General features: G+C 37.2%; 1 protein-coding gene across 2 annotated transcripts in view; it reads left to right on the plus strand.

The window, feature by feature from the left end:
- gpr158a (G protein-coupled receptor 158a) overlaps nucleotides 1-20,427 on the plus strand; it is a 117,278-nt gene that overhangs the window by 42,252 nt on the left and 54,599 nt on the right. For both annotated transcript variants that reach the window (XM_021323462.2, XM_021323463.2), the window contains exons 3-4: nucleotides 8,995-9,097; nucleotides 17,604-17,830. In XM_021323462.2, the coding sequence (XP_021179137.2) occupies nucleotides 8,995-9,097; nucleotides 17,604-17,830 (330 nt within the window). The remainder of the gene's footprint in view (nucleotides 1-8,994; nucleotides 9,098-17,603; nucleotides 17,831-20,427) is intronic.

Genomic DNA, 20,427 nt, shown 5'->3' on the forward strand with positions numbered 1-20,427 from the left:
TGGAGATTGCCTTGAGGAGATTGCTGTTGATCTTTATGTCTTATTTTGTTTCGTTGCTTTTTCTGCTTCCTTGAGTGAGCAGCAGGCAAAGTCTTCAATGCAAACATCTGTTTTCTACCTCGGTTAACCTTTGCATGCACTAGTGACAGCAGTACTAATGGATATTCACCAAAGGTCACATAAACTGTTCAGTTTTTGAGATTAAGAAACGTGGTCTTTAGCTTGCTTTGCTTTAAGCCAGGGGTGTCAAACATACGGCCCACGGGCCGGTTCCGGCCCGCCAAACAATTTAGTCCGGCCAGGTGGCTAAATGCATTATCATTATATAAAAAAAAAAAGACAGTGTCCAGTGTCCTGTCTGGCAATGTGTCAATAAGAATGGTTGTCTTAATGCCAAAAAGAGCTCATCAGATTTGACTTTCATAAGTGGAGCAGTACTGCTTTTGCCATAGTGCTTTATGAATGTTAATAGTTTTATTATGATTCATGCGGGGATTATCTCAAATGATATGGACACTACAATGGGAAAGTAGGAGAGGAAAGGAAGAACAAGAACAAAAGAAAAGGTGAAAGAGGAGATAAAAGGAAGAGAATGATAAAACAATTATTGAAAAAGACATGTACTTCGTTTAATTGAAAATCCGCAGTTCCTATATTGTCCACGAGGGGCGCTGTGTTTTAATTAGCAGATGGTAGCACTGAGCTTCAGATGTGGAAAATTGATTTTAAATCATTTCTTAATTTTTATCTGTTTGATGTATTTTGTCATGCAGGACAGTGTTTTTAAGTTCCAAAAAATGTGAATAAATGTTTTGCAACATTGTACAATCACTGCAATTAGTTCTAATGCACAAGTAAATGTTTAACTTAGTAAAAGTATTGTTGAAATTGCACATACTTTTCTTAAAAACACTTAGGTTATTCATAGTATATTGTGTAAAAGTGAAATTCATTTAATATAAAATCATCAACTAGTCCACTTTTATTAGTTCTATTTAATCTTGCAATGGGTTTACCCGTGTGGCCCTCTTGAGATCAGATTAAGCTGAATGCGGCCCCTAACCCAAAATGAGTTTGACACCCCTGGTTTAAACATAATCAAAGCGAGATCTGCAACAGGTAAGATACTGACTGCTGGCAAACCCCGTTCCAAAGGACACGGTACCTAAAATCTAAATAGCGCTTTTAAATTAATTTCTATAGTTAAAATCGTGTGTCGGTAATGATTACAAACACAAAACCATGCCAATGTGTGGCTTTGTGTGTGTTTTGTATGTTTCTGATTACTGCTATGGGAGCTCCGTCGCAGGCATACCTTGCTGGTCTGACAGCGTGAGCGCACACCAGTAGAAAGGTCCTCACCGGTGGCCATGCACCCGTCACTATGGCAATTAGCTTGTCACAGTGTGCGTGATTGACAGCCGCCGCAGCTGGGATGCTAACTGCTATGAGCGTAGCCGCAGGGGGAGCCTGGGGTGCAGCCGCACAACCTGCAACAATCTGTGGGTGTTTCTCAGACATGTGACTCTCACACAGAGTTAATGAGATGGGTTGTATTTGCTTATCTCTGCAGGTAATGAAGATGTCAGCTCTGTAACAGACGCTGTTTTTTTTTTGTCATTAAAAAAAAGCTGTCAGCCACTGACAAAGTACGCGCCTTATCAGAAACAGAAGTTGAAGATCATGTAACCGTACACTGCAGACCTGATTATTTCTCAGTGATGTAATATTTTTTTGTTGTTTTTTTGCCTGCGGCTTGTTGCAAAAACAGCAAATTGATTAACTTCTACTAACATTAAGAGCACCGTGCCGTAACACATAACAGAGCATGTGCTTTACTTTATAAACTGTTTTTGTGTGAAAAGAAATGTTCAACAACAGATAATTTTGTGTAAGGTTTCAAGAATTTTACTAAAGAAATGCCATGCAATGCTGTTTCTTTTCATGGTGACTTAAACTATGTCAATGTATTAGTTAACTATACATTTTATGTAGTGTTTAAAAAAATGTCTTCCTTTTATGATCTTCATGGAAAAAAAAGGATTAATAAAAATACCACCAGCTTTCAGCAGAGGGTATTTTTTTCTATGCAATCTGCACAATGAATAAGCTTTGGTTGTTGAGAATGCAGAGCTTTGTATTTTATACGTGTGTTTAGGTAAAACACACATATAAACACATTTTCTTCTAAATTTGCCAACAACAACATTTGTCATCACTTTTTTTGTACATAACAATGAAATTCCTCCTTAGCATTTAAGCCATCCCTTAGGGAGCAGTGGGCTGCCTCTGTGCGGCACATTATTGGGTCTTGCTCAGGTCTGTGGGATTCAAACCACAGACCTTCTGTAACTACTAGGCCTCCTCTCCCCCAAGGAACATTTCCTCCTGAGCATCTATTTTAAGTATTAGGACACACCAGCCAACCTGTGTAAACCTATTTTATCCAGGAAACAATAACTGGGAGGAATAATAGTGTGAAAGTTGGGTCAGATTAAATAAACAAAAACAAATAATTTACATTGAGTTTAATTGTCTGGTGCTGCATTTTATTTTATTTTATTTTTTTTGTTGACCTGCAGTAGAATAAGACTCACATTAGTCTATTTAGCCTCTCACTTAGATTTGAGCTTTTTCCTCTGTCCAGTTTATTTTATTTGGTTCATCGTCGATTCACCTGAGCAAGTAGAGCAGAGAAGAAAGCCAAACACCTCAGAGGTTAGTTTGCGAGGGTTTAAGGAGGAAGCCTCTTCTTCCTGGACAGAACATGGCAGACCAACTTTTGCAAAGATCCACACTGCAAAAAGGGAACTAAAAGTAAGTAAAATTTTCTAGAAATTAGTGTATTTTTTATTGATTTGAGCAGGTAAATAAGACTATTTGCCAATGGGATTAGTAGTTCTACCCCTAAAATAAGATAATTAGCTATTCAGCACTTGAAAAATGATGATGGAGATGAATTTTTCCTACTTTAAGTGCAAAAATCTTATTCCATTGGCAAACAATCATATTTACCTGCTTAAATCAAGAAAAAATGCACTCATTTCAAGAAAAATTTACTTAATTTTAGTTTCCTTTTTGCAGTGCATCTAACTGAACCACAAGACAACGTCTTTCGGACAGATGTTTAAAACGCAGCATATCAGCACAAACCTGACAGCTGTAAAGCAACATGGTGGACGGGTCATGATTTGGACTTGCAGCTACAGAAACTGACCCAGAACTTCATCGTACACCAAAGAGTCAGGTCGGATGCGGCTTTTCCGTCAGCTGAGGCTTGATTCATTCTGGCTCATCAATGGGATAATGATGCAAAGCTAAATCAGGATGACCGATAGATAAAACATGTTTCTTCGGCTTGTTGTTTTAACTTGAAACGATGCACTGTGACACGAACGGCAACGCCAAATCGTACGTACACTGCAAAAATGGAACTAAAAATAAGTACAATTTTCTTGAAATGAATGTATTTGCCCTTCATTTGAGCAGGTAAATAAGATGATTTGCCAATGGAATAAGATTTTTGCACTTAAAATAGGAAAAATTCATCTCCATCATCTTATTTCCAGTGCAGTATATCTAATTATCTTATTTTAAGGGTTCAAAAAATACTCATTCCATTGGCAAATAATCTCATTTACCTGCTCAAATCAAGGGCAATTACATTCATTTCAAGACAATTTCACTTATTTTTAGTTCTGTTTTTGCAGTGTATACAGCAGGTATCGGTATCAACGACATAAAAACAGAAAACAGGTCACTTTCATCAAAGCCTCACGCAATTTATTGTGTGACTTGCTGAAATATCTCTGGCTCACGGCTGAGATCACACGCGGCTGCTGACAGGTGGCTTGGAAGCGGGCTGCTTTCCCATTCAGCACGCTCCCCCATCCCAGCCCTTCACCTGTCTCCACGGCAGGCAGGACTGGGGCGCACGGCCAGAGCTATTCCTGGCTGTCCTGTCACACACGCTGAAAACATGCATGCTCGCACAGACACACACAAATACACCCGTCTCTGGTCATTTCCTCTCACGTCTCACTGAGGCGGGCATATTAACAATGGCAGGCGGTTGCTGCGGCACGCACCGGCTGTCCCGAGGAGATGGCTGCAGGGCAATCAAAGATAAAATCAGGTTCCTGACTGATGTTGCACCAGAGCTACACCTGGAGGACTTTAATGAAGGTATCTGCAGCCCAGCTGACTAAATAAGAATGAAAGACTCCCAGCCGGTGTACCATCTATTTTAAAGACACATCCTTTCACTGCGATACCCACAGGATGTGCAACTATCGAACATCAAACCATTTCCTTAGCGGTGACTAAGCACTTCATTAAGCTACTCCGCCAATCCAACACCGCTTGGTTTAATTTAAAACAGTGAAACTTGGTGTAACGGGTAAATAGTTTCTTCCAGCTTCCACCGGTAAATTGGAAAATCTAATCCTGAAGCTTCACAAACCCGTGTGAGAAACAATGTCTGCTCTTCATTCAGCCTAATAGTGTAGTTGTAGTTTGTTTCCGAGGGGGAACAAAGCCCTAGATGTTCTCTAAATTACTCTAAATGGTTTGGTTAATGTCCCTAAAAATACAAAAACATTAACACTCAGAGGGCTTTCTTCAAAAACAAGAGACAGACGCCAACTCTGGGTCCCTGAGCGAGACCCTCCGCCCCAGAATGCTCCCCGGGCGCCACACAGTGGCAGCCCTCTGCTACCTGCAGGGTGGATTAAATGCAGAGGACACATTTTATTGATATATAATTATTTTTTGTGTCCTGTCTGGCCATGTGGCAATAAGAAATTTTGTTTTAATGCCAAAAAGAGCCCAACAGATTATACTATCACAAGCGGAGCCTTACCGCTTTCGCCATTGGGCTCCACTTGATTTATACATGCAAGTATCTTTATTAGAATTTATGCAGGGACTATTTCATGTTAAATGGACACTAAAATAAGAAGGTAGAAGAGTATTCAGTAAGTATCTGGATCCAAGCAGCTGTAGGTGTTTCTGTATGTAAGGTTTATCCATAAAAAAAATGCTCAATAGTGGTTGTTTGAAATATAACATGCCATCACAAATAAAGCTGACGATTAATATAATCAAACCTTGGATGATGGGCTTTGCTGTAAAAAAGTAAAAGTAAGGATAATGAATTTACCTTTCAGTTGACAGACACACCTTACGCCGATGATGCTGTGGTGATAACCACTGAGCTATATAATACACTGGAGTGCTGATTTTGCCGAAAAACTGAAGTCACTGGCCGCCATCTTGCTACTCCCTACTCTCACAGAATCTCATAGGATTTGGTTGCAACAACAAGCAGTTTTCTGGCTGACTGAAAATGTTTCATAGGTAATTCTACAGTCAGTGGATGTACTAACACTATCAACCACTAGGAAAATAGGTGCTGAAATATTTTACATGTTATATATATATATATATATATATATATATATATATATATATATATATATATATATATATATATATATATATATATATATATATATATGTATTTAAATGAATAAAATGCAAAATATTTCAGCACATGACTTTCTCAGTACATGATAGTTTTAGAACATAACATAAAAGTATATGGCATTTGACATTTTAAAAGTTTTAAGCCCCCCCCTGAACATGAGAAAATCCTCGTTATTCGATGCTATAGCACACATATTCCCTAGTTACTGGGGGAAAATAGGGAGTACCAACATGGCGGCTGGTGGCTTCAAAGCGACTCGTTCAAACAGCGGGTTATTAGCACTCCAGTGTATAATATAGCTCAGTGGTGATCACCCTGACAAATTTAGAGCCGGGGCCAACATTAGATGTCGTAACGTCTCGCAAGAAAATTAGCAAAAAGAGAATCTGCTCTCACAGCTTCGGTTGGAGACATAAAAACTTTATACGAGGGGTAAATCAACTGAACAGACAAATTAGACTTTTAGTATTTTAATGGACTCACTGTTCATATTGGATTAAGAAGACACATTTTGAATTTTGCAATAAATCTAACTCGAAGGCTGTAAATTTAGTGTCATACAAACGTATTTAATAAACAGCTTTCAAAGAACTAAGCAGTGTTATAATCAAGAGATCTTGATCAGCAGTTTCTAGATTAGACTTCCTGGAGGATAGTGGGAGGTTTTTATTAAACAGAGCCTGAGAGATGCACCATCTTTCACTTAGTTGTTTAGTTTTCAGCTAATGACCAGGTGTGAATAACATTTCTTAGGTATCATCTTCAATTTTAGAAGTCTGATTGATTGTTTGCTAAGTTCTCTGTCATTTTTGGACTCAACTCATTTAATTATGTCTGAGTTAATCAGGTCAGACTTAATAACAAACATTTCTCTGAAAATAGTCAGGCACTGGGCAGATAAATTGACACTACTGATGACCACTACTTGAATACAGTCAAAATAAAGCTCGCATACCAGGACGCAAAACATAAAGAAATCAGAGATACCTTGAGCTCTTTGTAGAATATTTAACAGTACTGTGGGAAATACACTGTTCACATAAAACTACACTGTTAATGACAATCAGAGCCACTTGAACAACTTTGGCTTCTTCAATGGAGTTTATTTATAGAACTTGTTCATTAAATACCGACCTGCTAATTACTTTGGGTCTTTGAGTCTCAGCCGGCCTCTCACAGCTTCATCAGAGGGCCCTACAGACTGAAAAAGGTTTTCAGAAACCACCAAGGAGCTTGACGAACTGTCAGGAATAGCAGCAGACATGCAGAGCGCAGTCCACTGTGACGCTCCATTTAGACCCCCCACTCCGGCAAGTCTCTCTCTGTCAGGTCACAAGCACTTCGCAGTGTGTCAAGTGTCGGCTGAAGTACTGGAGCTATTTTGATTCCTGAATCATTTCTTGGGGATTATACTATAAAATCGCTCCGTTGTCTTTAAAATTATTTGATAAAAGGCTTATTAGAAATTTAGAGAGGGAACTAAATGTAACATTCAAGCCCACACCAAAGAAAATCTCATTAGCTACCTAATCATATTTAGTGTTAATTATATAATTAGCCACAAAAGTCTGATCTTTCTAAATTCTTCCTTCTTCTCAGCTTTGGAGAGTAAAATGAAAACTCCAATAATTAAATGCCTATCCTTCTGCACAGGATAATCTGCATCTTTGCAGATGCACAGACGAGATTTGTGCATCTGCAAAGATATTCTGTCATTTAGCCGTTGTGTCCACATGGATCCGGTGTATTGGGAGACCTAAACATTATACATTTTTCAATCTTGTAATAGTTTGAGTCTCTGTTTCTTTTTTGGGTTCTTTCCTGTTCGATTTCTGTTGTTTATGTTCTGTGTCTGGCTTGTTTTGAGTTCTGCTAGGATCTCGACACTGATGCCTGGTCTGATTACTCACCAGTTTCACCTGTTTCCACCGCCATATAAGCAGCCTTCAGACCAGCCATCAGTGCCAGATCATCTTTCCGTGCATATGGGTGAGACTCTGTCCAGCAAAATCCTGTTCCTGTTCTGGCTGTTGATTTTGACCTTTTTTGCCTCCGGAGATATGTGCCAGCCTGACCTGCCTGACCTGCATTCCACCTGTTTTTGTTTCGGACTGCCTGCCTGTTGCCTGACCTAATCTGTCCTGTGATTAAGAGTTTGCCTGACCCCGTTCATATTTTATAGCTTGCCGTTCATTGGCTTTGGACCATTTGGTCATTTTTAGTTTTCAGCCCGTCTTCACATTCTGTCAATAAAAAGCCTTTTTCAGAAACTTTGTTTGTCTGGCTGAATACTGGGTCCCCTGCCTCTGATCGTTTACAAATCTGGGTCCCGGGGTGGAAAACTTTCACGTGTACATGCTAAACGTGTTTTCGTCGTCGCTCCACCCCTCTCTGCAATGTAATTCTGTCTCATGTGCCTCACTCTTAACAATAACAAACATGGTGCTGATGTATGGAATGCCAAAGGGCTAAAAATTAAATATATAAATAAAACTCTATAAAATGTATTTGCATAAACAAAAGATAAATATACAAAGTGACAAGGAGATTTTGAAATAACTGAATGCTTCTAAAATGATCACCTCATTATTATGATTTATTCTTTTTTTTAAATGTGTATAATAGAATAAAAATGTGTGTCACATAATTTTATGCCAATAATATGAATTATTATTGAGACATTATTATTTAATTCCAACAGCTTTTATTTTCTAAAAGTCATCTTTTACTTCATAATGGTGTTTTCCACACTGGCCTATTTCTTTCATAGTGACACTTTACCTGCCAATCAAAGGGTTGGACTTGCTCTCCCATTGGGTGAGCCGTAAAAAGTTATTTAATTTTCCTGGGTGCTCCATAGATGGCTTATGTGGGAGTAAGCTGTATCTTCAGACCTGACTTGAAACTCTGTGTTGAATTGCAGTTGTCTGGGTAAAAAAGCAGCCAATCATACAACTCGCCCCGTCCTGTTTCTTCTGTTATTTGACAATTTCATTGTCACTTTGCATATACGTCTCTTATTTATTCAAGTAAATAATTATTTCAGAATGTTTTGTTTATTTCATTAATTTTGAGCACTTTGGTGTTCCATACCTCTTATAGAAACTTTCTTTTGGCGGTTACACCAGAACCTGCTGTTCCTCGTATAAAACCATAAGAACCACATGAACCGCATGCTTTTGGTTTCACGTCGGAGAATACCGAGAAGGGCACATTGTATTTTTTTATTTAACATGACTAGCTTTGTGCTCGCTCACTGTTTTTTGTGGGTTTCTGTGGCAGTGTCACAGCGCCACCAATGGGTCCGGCATATTTACTACAGCGTTTTCAGTGGCGCCTATTTTTCTTTATCGTTTATAAAATCTTACCTTGTTCATCTGTGTGTAAACGGGGCCTCAGAGGTCAAGCTTTAAATGTCTTAAAACACAAATACTTATTGTGTTATACTTATTTCAATGGCTTTGTGTTGTAGCTGCTATAAAGTGCATGTGCTCTTCTCTTCACAGTGTCTGCCGCTCCATGGTCATGGGTTTGTCCTGGACAAGTACCAATGCCAGTGTAGAAAAGGATTTTACCACCCCAACAGAGTGGCGGTCAATGGCTTCACCAGTAAGTTATGACAAAGCTGGCTTGATTAAAAAAATAGACAGATTTCTGCATATAACATTTGTTCATGTGCTTGATTTGAATGGCAGCTACCAGATGAGTATCTGTGTGAGATAATGCATGTTGAAAGAAACTTATTGCTTTATACGTATATTGCCCATTCACACCTCGTCCTCTCGAGACCCTTTCCAAAGTCACACATACAGACAGATTGGTCAAAAAGTTTTTTCATCTATGAAAACCCAGCAGGTTGCATCGGGTCATTGACTTGCAGCATTCACTCCTCCTGGATGAGCTTGGAGTCACAGCAGACAGTCGTACGCATTGTGTTTCTGGCTTTGCAGCAATCCCTCATACTGCTCATTCATCCAGCAACAGTGGAGAGGAAAACTCTCCTTTTAACAAGAAGAAACCACTAGCAGAACCAGAGACACAAAATAGCACAGCACTGATCCAGGCGTACATTCTACTTATATATTCTATATCATAACATTCCAAAAAAAGTAAAAAACAAAACAACTGGACTTGTTTTCCGAAGTTTGAAGACGTTTCGCTTCCTATCCAGGAAGCTTTCTCAATTCAGTCTGGAGTAATGTGGAGCATCAAGCTTTATACTACTGCCCAACAAAAACCTTTTAATGGCTTAGATAACATGCAAATCTTCATGCAAGTCTTCAAACTTCGGAAAACAAGTCCAGTTGTTTTGTTTTTTCCTTTTTTTGGAATGACCATGACCTGGATGACATAGAATCTTCACCAGTCTATATCATAACACAATATAAGGACTGCAGTGGAAAAAAAAAATGTCCTGTCTCCCTTCTCTGAGCACCCAGTAATTATTTTTTATCACAACCAGAGGAAAAATCATGCTGTTTGACTAAGAGAGCGGTTGACTGTTTTTTTTTATTTTTTTTTAATTGTTGATGGTTTAAACAGGCTTCAGTATCTTAGCAAATAGCCTACCTATTGGTACTAAAACAGAGGCCTCTGGGTGCATATTTTCTAGAATATAGACGTTTACCTCAACTCTGAGCTTCCTAAAATGGTTGCAACATTTCTTACAATCTTGCTCTGCGTCTCACTCTCTCGCAGCCCAAATTAACTACAGACATGTCTTAATATGTTGCAGAAACAGCAGAATAGCTTCTCATATCAAAGGCTCCTTCTCACTTCATTTTAAAACCTGTCTGATACTGAAAATAGTTATTTTTTTTCTTTTTATTCCACCTTGAAGAGTGCTACTGCCACAACCTGAAAGCGCTTATGGTGTGTTCAAGTATCAGAAAAAGATAAAATCTTTGGGTTTCCAACTTTTACTGATTAGGGCCAATGAGGCTGAGGAGTGAATCTCTGATATTTTTCTGTGTACTTTAAACTCAGTTAATCTGTACTTTTGCTTGAAGAGCTTCAGCTGAAGGGTGACACAATTTCACATCGTTAAACTGTTCATTCTGTTTGAAAGTGAGAGCTGCAGCAAATCTCAGGGCCTATACAACATATTTCAATACGTCACGCACAAATTAGATACCGGTAATCAATATTTTCATACTGATGGCAGAATCTGGTTACCTTGGATCTTTTATGTTAGCCCAATGTTAGAAATTTCTGAAATAAAATTTGAAATTTATGAAATATAAACATTTTGGCCCATGGTTTAATTATGAACACTATTCATTCTAACAATAAAATGATGTAATTATGCCTAGCATTATCAATGTAGTCCCATTAAAACATGGTTTCTCTGGCCACAGCGGATAGAAGAACCAAAACACTGTATGTAGGTTGGCCAGGTTGCAAATACTTCATAATGATCTAATTAATATGCTAATGAGAAAATGTTTTAGATGGCTTTATCTTCAAGGATTTAGTACTGACTCTTTATCGCCTGTCAAGAAGATTTAATGCCGAATTTTTACCATGAACAAATATTAAAACATATCAGATTATTGTTTTTTTGTAATATGTTTTCCCACAAATGCTTAGAAAGTAATCATATAAGCTGTTTCAGTGCATGTTTCTCTTTGTTTTATACTCAGCACCATTGCTTCTAAACAGTCGCTCATAGTTAATTTTTTTTCTTAATAGGATCTATTACAATCTTTAATATCCCTTCACAAATTCAAACTCAAGTTAAGAGTTTCACATTTTTGCCCACAAAGCTAATAGGCAGTAAATGCATTTTACATACATATTTGTGTTTTCTTGTGAAACTGGTTCCAATGTTTGACAAAGTAGTTTTACATGTAGAGCTATTGGTAAAAACTAAACTAAAATTCTAAACTTTTATACACTCAAATCTTACAGCTGGAGTTCATAAGTAGCAGGATTTGAGTTTTTATTCCTGTTATCTTCATTTTATTTGATGCTGCTGAAACCTACTACACTGCAAAAGGGGAACCAAAAGTAAAGTACAATTTTCTTGAAATTAGTTTATTTGTCAGTGATTTGAGCAGGCGCGTTTAAACGATCTGCCAATGAAATAAGACTTTTGCACTTAAAATAGGAACGACTCATCTCCAGCATCTTATTTCAAGTGCAGTAATTATCTAATTATCTTATTCTAGGGGTCAAAATACTCATCCCATTGGCAAATAGTCTTATTTAATTGGTCAAATCAGGGACAAATACACTAATTTTCAAGAAGATCTGACTTACTTTTAGTTAGCTTTTTGCAGTGTAGGTTGAAAACAGATGCTACATTTTATGTCTGTTTATGAAAGTCCGTTGTAAGCACTTGTGCAGCTGCAAGATCTGCCCTTTTTTTTTTTTTAAACCAAAAATAAATATATTGAACAATACGCCCGTTTTCCCCTTTATTAAAGCTTCTGATGAGGGTATATCAGGCCTGTCTGAAAAAATGGACGCAGCTTTCCACCTTGGGAGACTAATCCAGTTCGAGATGGGAAATATCTTTTTAATGATAGTTTCTATTTGCAGTTTATTCTGTCGGCTGTGAGTTAATTAAAAAAGGGCCTTTTTGCAAACACAGACCCCCAGCGGTTTCAACCTGCCCTCTTTCAATTTCCCTACCACGCCTGTAACGCCTGGCTTAATGGACCCGACATGACAAGCAGACACAGAGAGCACAGTTAGCGGATTTCACAGCAAAACAGGAGACGGCAGATGCTCCGAGGAGCAACTCCAAAACAACGTGACGCCGAGCTAGCGGCGCCTCTCCTCTCAGAGAGCGAGCGAGGGAGGATGCACCCGGGGGAAAGCCTGTCGTCACAACAGGTGACGGATGAATGACCGATCCAGAGGGGGAAAAAAAAGGCGAGAGTCGATAATCAGATCCAGGGAAGCGGAGGAATGTGTGAAAATTGAGGTTAAAGGATGTGAAGTTGGGAAGGGGCCATTGGGAATAACGCTGAATATTTAACTGTACGACGGCTTTCAACAATCTGGTGAGGGGAATGTGGCTGGAGGTGAAACAGGTGAGAGACATGATCGTGATCAGCTGAAACGGGGGAAGCTTTCATTTTAGGCACGTTCAAGTAGGGCTGGACGATAGAGGAAAAAAACATATCGATAAAATAAAAATAATATCGGATCGATATCGATAATTATCAACAAATTCAAAAACATGTCTTTTAAATGCAGCCCTGGCCATTTCATGCTGTTGCTTAGCAACCTATTTTTAGATACAGAACAAACACTGAATTCAAACTCAACCCTTTATTCAACCAACTTTCCACCAAAGCTGCAAGTTTTTTTTAAAACAAAAAAGAACGAGTGCTGTCTGAACTCTTTGAAGGGGGCGGAGCTTAGTTCCTGAGTCTGCGTTGTGATTGGTTGGAGGAAATGATGACTGTAATATTAACCTACATGATAGACTAGAATGCAAAAGGAAGGAAAACTGTTATTCTATTGAACTTTTTATTGACCCTATTTTTTTCTATCATCGATATACGTCTATTGATCGATTCAGAGGAGGAAAAAAAAGGCGAGAGTCGATAATCAGATCCAGGGAAGCGGAGGAATGTGTGAAAATTGAGGTCAAGGATGTGAATTTGGGAAGGGGGCCATGGGAATAACGCTGAATATTTAACTGTACGATGGTTTTTAACAATCTGGTGAGGGGAATGTGGCTGGAGGTGAAACAGGTGAGAGACATGATCGTGATCAGCTGAAAGCTAAGCTTTCATTTTAGGCACGTTCAAGTAGGGCTGGACGATAGAGAAAAAAAACATATCGATAAAATAAAAATAATATCGGATCGATATCGATAATTATCAACAAATTCAAAAACATGTCTTAAATGCAGACCTGGCCATTTCTTGCTGTTGCTTAGCAACCTATTTTTAGATACAGAACAAACACTGAATTCAAACTCAACTCTTTATTCAACCAACTTTCCACCAAAGCTGCAAGTTTTTTTTAAAACAAAAAAGAACGAGTGCTGTCTGAACTCTTTGAAGGGGGCGGAGCTTAGTTCCTGAGTCTGCGTTGTGATTGGTTGGAGGAAATGATGACTGTAATATTAACCTACATGATAGACTAGAATGCAAAAGGAATCCAGTAACAAAAAGGCTGTTAAAACTTTATCTTTATGCTCTAAATTTAAAGTATTTATGTAATCCCTTTACATGCTTATTGCTTATTTATTGCTACTTTTACTTTATTCAGTTTTTATTTATTTATTTTATTTATTTATTTTTAAACAAACCCCTGGCAATTGTTCCTAGGAAATTGTACTTCTTTCTGTATTGTAAAGCATTTTCTAATAAAGCTTATTTAAAAAAAAAAAATTGAATGCAAAAGGAAGGACAGCTTTTATTCTATTTAACTTTTTATTGACCCTATTTTTTTTCTATCATCGATATACGTCTATCGATCGATATATTATTGAATTATCTTCCAGCCCTACCTTCAAGACCCCTCCCAGTCCTCTTATACGCCTCAATGTTCCGCTGGTTTTTGCTAAATATCTCTTAACGCATAGTAAACTTGAAACGCACCGTTCCACGGCAGAAAAACGTCAGACGGAACGTTTCGCTCTCTGTTGTGTGCCGTTTTGGATGTGCCCAATTTTAAAGCCTTCCAGATGGGTAAAGTAACGCAGTGTGGCCCGACGACGAGCCGATAAGAAGCCCGTTAATCCACACGCGAACATCCTTTACACTCGTTCTGCAGTGGAAGCCGTTTCTGCTCAGCTCTGCGTTCATGAAGTTATTATGTCCAAGCTTCCCCTGGCCATCACTCAAGCACAGTAGCAACAAACCAACGAGAATGTGTGTGACTCATTCCTACGGAGATAAGTATCCCCTTTAAGCGATCAGAAGAAGAAGAAGAGAAAAAATAAATAGGACAGTTCTTTTTAAAGCAAAATCCCTTCAAATCTCAAAGACAATAGCTTCTTCCATTAAAGCCCCCATCAAAGCTCCATAAGTCTAAAATCTGTTATCTATCCGGCCATATGGGCATTTCTCAAGGGATTTCTATATAAACCAATAAACAGTTCTCTTTTTTTTTACCTCCGTTTATTTTTATACAGTTTGTTTTGTTTCCCCTGAGCATTTGCTGTTGTAATCAAGTGTGATTCTTCATGCGTTTTTATCCAAGTTCTTCATATTTTGGAACTGAAAGGGATCCCTTTGAAGCCATTTATCCCACTACGCATTCAGTCTCACTGGTAGCTCTTTTTTTTGTAGTTTTAGGTTAAGCACACTGATAATCAGCAGCCAAAGGCGAAGGCGTTTTCTTCCTGCTCACAAGAAAGAGAAATTTGGTTGTTGGAAATATCTATAGTCAAGAAAAAACACAGTCGTGGTGATGAAATTAAAGGAATGCCACCCATTCCTCTGAAACCAGAGTCATTTTAAAACTATAGCAGGTACAGCAAGTTAAGAGCAGCAGGTCAATTAAAGCTGACTAACTGAGCAGATTGCCCAACTAATTATCCAGCTAATATTTTAAGATGCAAAAGTGGGAACTAAAAGTAAGTAAAATTTTCTTGATAGTAGTATATTTTTTTGCTTGACTTAAGCAGCTAATGGGACTATTTGCCAGTTGAATGCACTGCAAAAACAGAACCAAAATTAAGTAAAATTTTCTTGAAATTAGTGTATTTGTCCTTGATTTGAGCAGGTAAATAAGATTATCTGCCAACAGAAAGAGCACTTTTACCCCTAAAATAAGATAATTAGATATAATGCACTTGAAATAACTTGGAGATGAGTTCTTCCTATTTTAAGTGCAAAAATCTTATTCCATTGGCAGATTATCTTATTTACTGCTCAAGTTAAGTACAAATAAACTCATTCAAGAAAATTTTAACTTATTTTTAGTTTAGTTTAGTCTGTTTTTGCAGTGTTTTCCCACAAAATAAGATAATTAGACATCCTGCACTTGAAATAAGATGGAGATGAACTGTTCTTATTTTAAGTGCAAAAATCTTATACCATTGAAAAATAGTCTTAGTTACCTGCTCAAATCAAGGAAAAATACACTCATTTTAAGAAAGTTTTACCTACTTTTAGTTCCCTTATTGCAGTGTATTCTTTTCACTCTAGAAATAGCAAAATAGCAAAAAAGGCCTACATTTCTGGGCAGGAAGCACTACAACTACAACTTAGTTTAACAGTTTTTTTCTATATGTATAAGGGGGTTTACAGTGTTGTTAAAGTTTTTCCTCATAACTGATAATTTCTGTATTAATTTTTGACTTTTTTATATCTTCACAGTGTTTTAAGACAATCAAACTAATTTTGACATCAGAAAAGAAAGCCAGGCTAAATACAAATGAAAGCATTTCAAATTATGATTATACAATTTTGAAAAGGAATAGGGGGGTTGTCCTATATGCAAAATGCGTTGTCTTAAGCCCCTTGTTAAATCCTGTATTAACATGTGCTTATCCATATTTTCTAGCTCGTTTTCATTTTCATTTCTGGCAATGTTTGATCAAGAACCTGTCTGATAACAACCTCAAAAAGCAACTGACCTTTTGCCAAATCTATCTGCTGTTGCAGAAAACACAGAACGAAGAAGAGTACAAAGTTAGTAAGCAAACTAAAGATCATTATAATTATTAAATCGTTAAATTATATGCAAGGTGAAACGTGGTGGTGCTAGTGAGGATCTGGGGCTCGTGACTAAGGTCAAGCTTGAAAGGAGAAATCATTTTCACTACATAGATCAAGTCTGAATTACAATGAAACATTTTTAGATAACATTACAGCTGTGTCACAACTATATACATGCATATTTCTTATAACTTTAATATGTGCATATTAATATATACAACATATGTTATTTTTACAGCAGCAGCTTTTCTGTTTTAAGGCATAGCAATTTGATCAGGGTCAACTTTTTTGTTTTAAATCATTATATAATATTAAGGTATGCTATTCTTTTACTTTGCTTTTATAGTTGCACGTACCTAGTCCTTATAAAGTTTACGGCTGATCGTCTGGTCTGCGTTTTACAAGCTAGCTTCATACATGAGCTCAGTAGTGTGCCGGTTCAAGACCATGTTGACGGTCCATGTTCACACATATAGATCGGTTTCTCCTGTGTTGACACATCGTCAATGACTCCTTTTAAGGTCAAAGAAGGATAATCGAATTTATTAAGTGATGCTTCACTCTTCTACCGCAGTAGAATTCAATAACTAGGAGAAATTAAATGCCCATTGTCCCAGTTTGTATTCCCTGGAATAAAAACAGAATAAATGCAACCAAAGTCAAACTTGGTCAGAATACATTAAGAAAAAATAGCTTGACATGAGATCTTAAAGGTAGCTAAGTTGAAACTAACCTGATTTTGGACAAGTAGAATCAAATAGTGACTTTTTATAATATTGTTTCCTATGTGGAATAAACAGGCCTATTTAAAGCACAGAAATGAATATGAAATAACTCAAAGTAGCAACATTACAAACAGCGAGTGTTGGCACTGCAGCTTAGCCAGCGGCTATATGACGTTTATAAAATCCCAATTTAAAATAATAATAATAATACTAATAATGCATTTTATTTATAGGTGCCTTTCTCAACACTCAAGGTCACCTTACAGAATCAACAATAAAACACTCAATCCAATAAACATTGAATCAACAAAGCAGGAATAAAATAAAAAAGAACAGGAGGAAAGGATGGGATCCTTACAATCAAATTAAATTTAAAAATCATAAAGAGTGTGCCTGTCTAAAAAGTTTTTAAGAGAGTTTTAAAACCACATTGGGCTTAGGTTATTGTGTGTTATCCATTTATTTCCAGAAGAACACATTGGACGACAAGCAGTTAGGACAGCTGAATAAAAAAACACACTTGTTGGACCTGTTTTAAAAGTTTCTCACTTCTACCATCCTATCCCAACTTTAGACAGATTTTCCCGAAGCAACTTAACCTAACTGCTCTCAAGAAAACATCCTTTTTTTTTTTCTCAACAGCAGATATTGTAGTTCATGGACCCTAAATCAATATGTGGAGAAACAATTTCTTGTTACTTTTCAGCTTCGCTTCTTGTTTGGTTTGCAAAGTTTGACTCTGTCGTCCTTCTTTGGTAGAGGCTGGGAGAAAAGGGAAAGCTGGAGATGGCGGTCCCGGTGAAGATGAAGGATCCCCCAGCGACTGTCTGCCTTGCCAGCAAGGCTGTGCCTTCTGTAAAGACAACTCTCCCTGTGTGGCGTTAGAGGACGGGGCTCTTCGCCTGGCTGTGCTCTGCTTCCAGTGTCTCTGCATGCTGATCGCCTTCATCAGCATGGTGCTCATATACCACTTTCGCAGGAATAAGGTAGGCGTTACAAACGCAGCACAACTAACATTCCCCTTCGGCCATCAGGGACTCTGACATTAAATCTCGGCTCAAAAGAAAGACGTCATGTGTGTCGTAAAAAAACAATAAGAACTTAGAGTTAGAATATTGTGCAAAAGTCACCAGTCCTCTCCTATCTCTTAATATTTTGTCTTAAAAAAATAATTTTTTTTCCTGTAAACCTTCAAAATGGCATTGAATATAAGTTTAAAAAGGCGTCTCTGCAACAAGAACTGAGTTTAGCCACAGTTAAAACTCTCACGTAACTCTGGACCATTTGCTTGGCACTTTTTTTTTTTTTTTTTTTTTTACAAAAGCAGAAATGCAAACAGCTCTGAAAATATTATTCCTTTATGGACGTAAGCATATTACTTCGGATTCAGTCATGTAATTCCTTTTATTTGTAAAATAATTGGCCAACTTTAATGTTCCAAAGTGTGTGCTTCCATGTTCCTCGCATTTTGCTGATGCAGATAAACGTTACTACTGAGGGAAGAATATAGGATAATTTTCCTGCATTAATGGGGGAACGTAGAGCGAGTGTTGTTCATGTGATCTGTTGGCATTTAGTTGTCGTATTAACATTTTAAAGTTTCAATCAGTGGTGGAGCTCAAAATCAATTGATCCTGGTCACCAGTTTATATCTTCTTGCTTCTTTAATAATTAGACAAGCAAAGTCTGTCAACGCTGAGCCGAATATCTTGTTTTTTTTACAGCAATCTTCTTCAAATTGAAATAAAATGTTAACGCGACTAGCCATTCCTTTAAAAGCAACATATCAAAGGGTCCTTTGCACTATTAAAGATGTATGGCTGTTTTATATGTGGCAGAGCTTTGTTACTATTTAAAGACCACTTCTGTATTCACGTTATTATTTTCTCCTATGTGAAAGCAGGGATTTGCTGCTAAAACCCCTTACCGACTTTGATATGAAATAAAAAGCTCTTTGTCTTTTTATTTTGATTTAAAATAATATAAACATCCCTCATCTAGAGAAGAGACGTCTGGCTTCATATTTCTTTTGTATGTATTTTTAAATGGGTGGCACAGCTGTATTTTAGTCCCTGAAAGCCCCCTTAAGCGTCTTGTCAATTAGAGGACGCAATGCTGCAAAAATACATTATATAAAGGAAAAATAGGACGTGACTGAAATGGTGACTCCATCAACAAAAAAAGCTTAAAAAGAAGAGCTTTTATTAGGCTTTATTCTCTTTCATGCCCAACATAAAGAGGCAGAAAATCCTTATTTCTTATCTTTTAACTAAACAAGATAACTAACTACGCCATATACATTTGGTGAGTTGCAGAAACCAGTACAATATAACATCTAAAACAACCAGTTAATGTTTAATTTTAATAAAACATGGATTCAGAAATTTTATATTTGAATGAATTTAGTGGCAACACCATTTTCTTCCAAACTACCGTTCTGAAGTCAGCATCCATGAAGGTATTAGATTAAAGTGCTGCCTAATTTCTATGTCAGTGAGTAAGTTCATGCTAACTGAAAATATAAAAAAAAAAGTGTGGTATCACTGAATAAGAAAGTCTACACTGCAAAAACGGATCTAAAAATAAGTAAAATGTCCTTAAAGTTAATGTATTTATTCTTGATTTGAGCAGGTAAATCACATTATCTGCCAATAGAATTAATATTTTGACCCCTAAAATAAGATAATTAGACATCCTGCACTTGAAATAAGATGATTGAGATGAATTGTTCCTATTTTAAGTGCAACAATCTTATACCATTGGCAAATCATCTTATTTACCTGCTGAAATCAAGGACAAATACACTAATTTTAAGAACATTTTACTTATTTCTAGTTCTGTTTTTGCAGTGTATGCTTTATAGAACTGAAGATAATTATTTACTGGGTACTTCCCATTTCTTTCCAGAACAACCGGGTACTTTAATCTTCCAGGTATTATCCTTAAATAAAAGTCCTGGAAATCACTGGTTAATTTCCAAAACTCGTATTACGCTTTCTTTGAATTCCCTGGATATTTTCCAAACTTACCTGGTAACTTTCTGGAACTTATATTGGAAGTTCTGACAAGTATTTAGCAAGTTTTAAGTTGAAGTAAGTTCCAGGAAAGTGCCCAGTTGAATGCCATCCGATAAAACCCGGATCCTGACGGTACCCAGTAAGTTCCAGAAAGGTTCTGGAAAGTTTCTATTATGTTCTTGCTTCAGTAAAGTCACTGGTTCAATAGAAGGAAACCAGAAGTTACAGGAAAGTTCTAGAAAGTAACCTGTATGTTCTGAAAAGTAACCGGTAGGTTCAAAGAAAACACCAAGTGGGAAGTTAATCTGGACTCTAAAGTGACCAGTGAGTTTAAGAAAAATATTGATAAAGTTCTGGCAATCTGTTCAAAAGCAGCCAGTTTGTTCCAGCAAAGTAACTTAGAAGTTCCAATTAAAAAACATTTGAAGTTTCTGGTAAATTACAAAAAGTAACCAGTGAGGAAAATTCCTGGTAAGTTCCATAAAAGTTTGAGAAAGTACCGTAAGTTTCAGGAAAGTTTCAAAAGGTAAAGTACAAGCTGTATGAAGTAGGGCCGTAAAATAAAT

The sequence above is a fragment of the Fundulus heteroclitus genome, chromosome 21 (genome assembly GCF_011125445.2).
Source record: "Fundulus heteroclitus isolate FHET01 chromosome 21, MU-UCD_Fhet_4.1, whole genome shotgun sequence".
NCBI lineage: Eukaryota > Metazoa > Chordata > Actinopteri > Cyprinodontiformes > Fundulidae > Fundulus > Fundulus heteroclitus.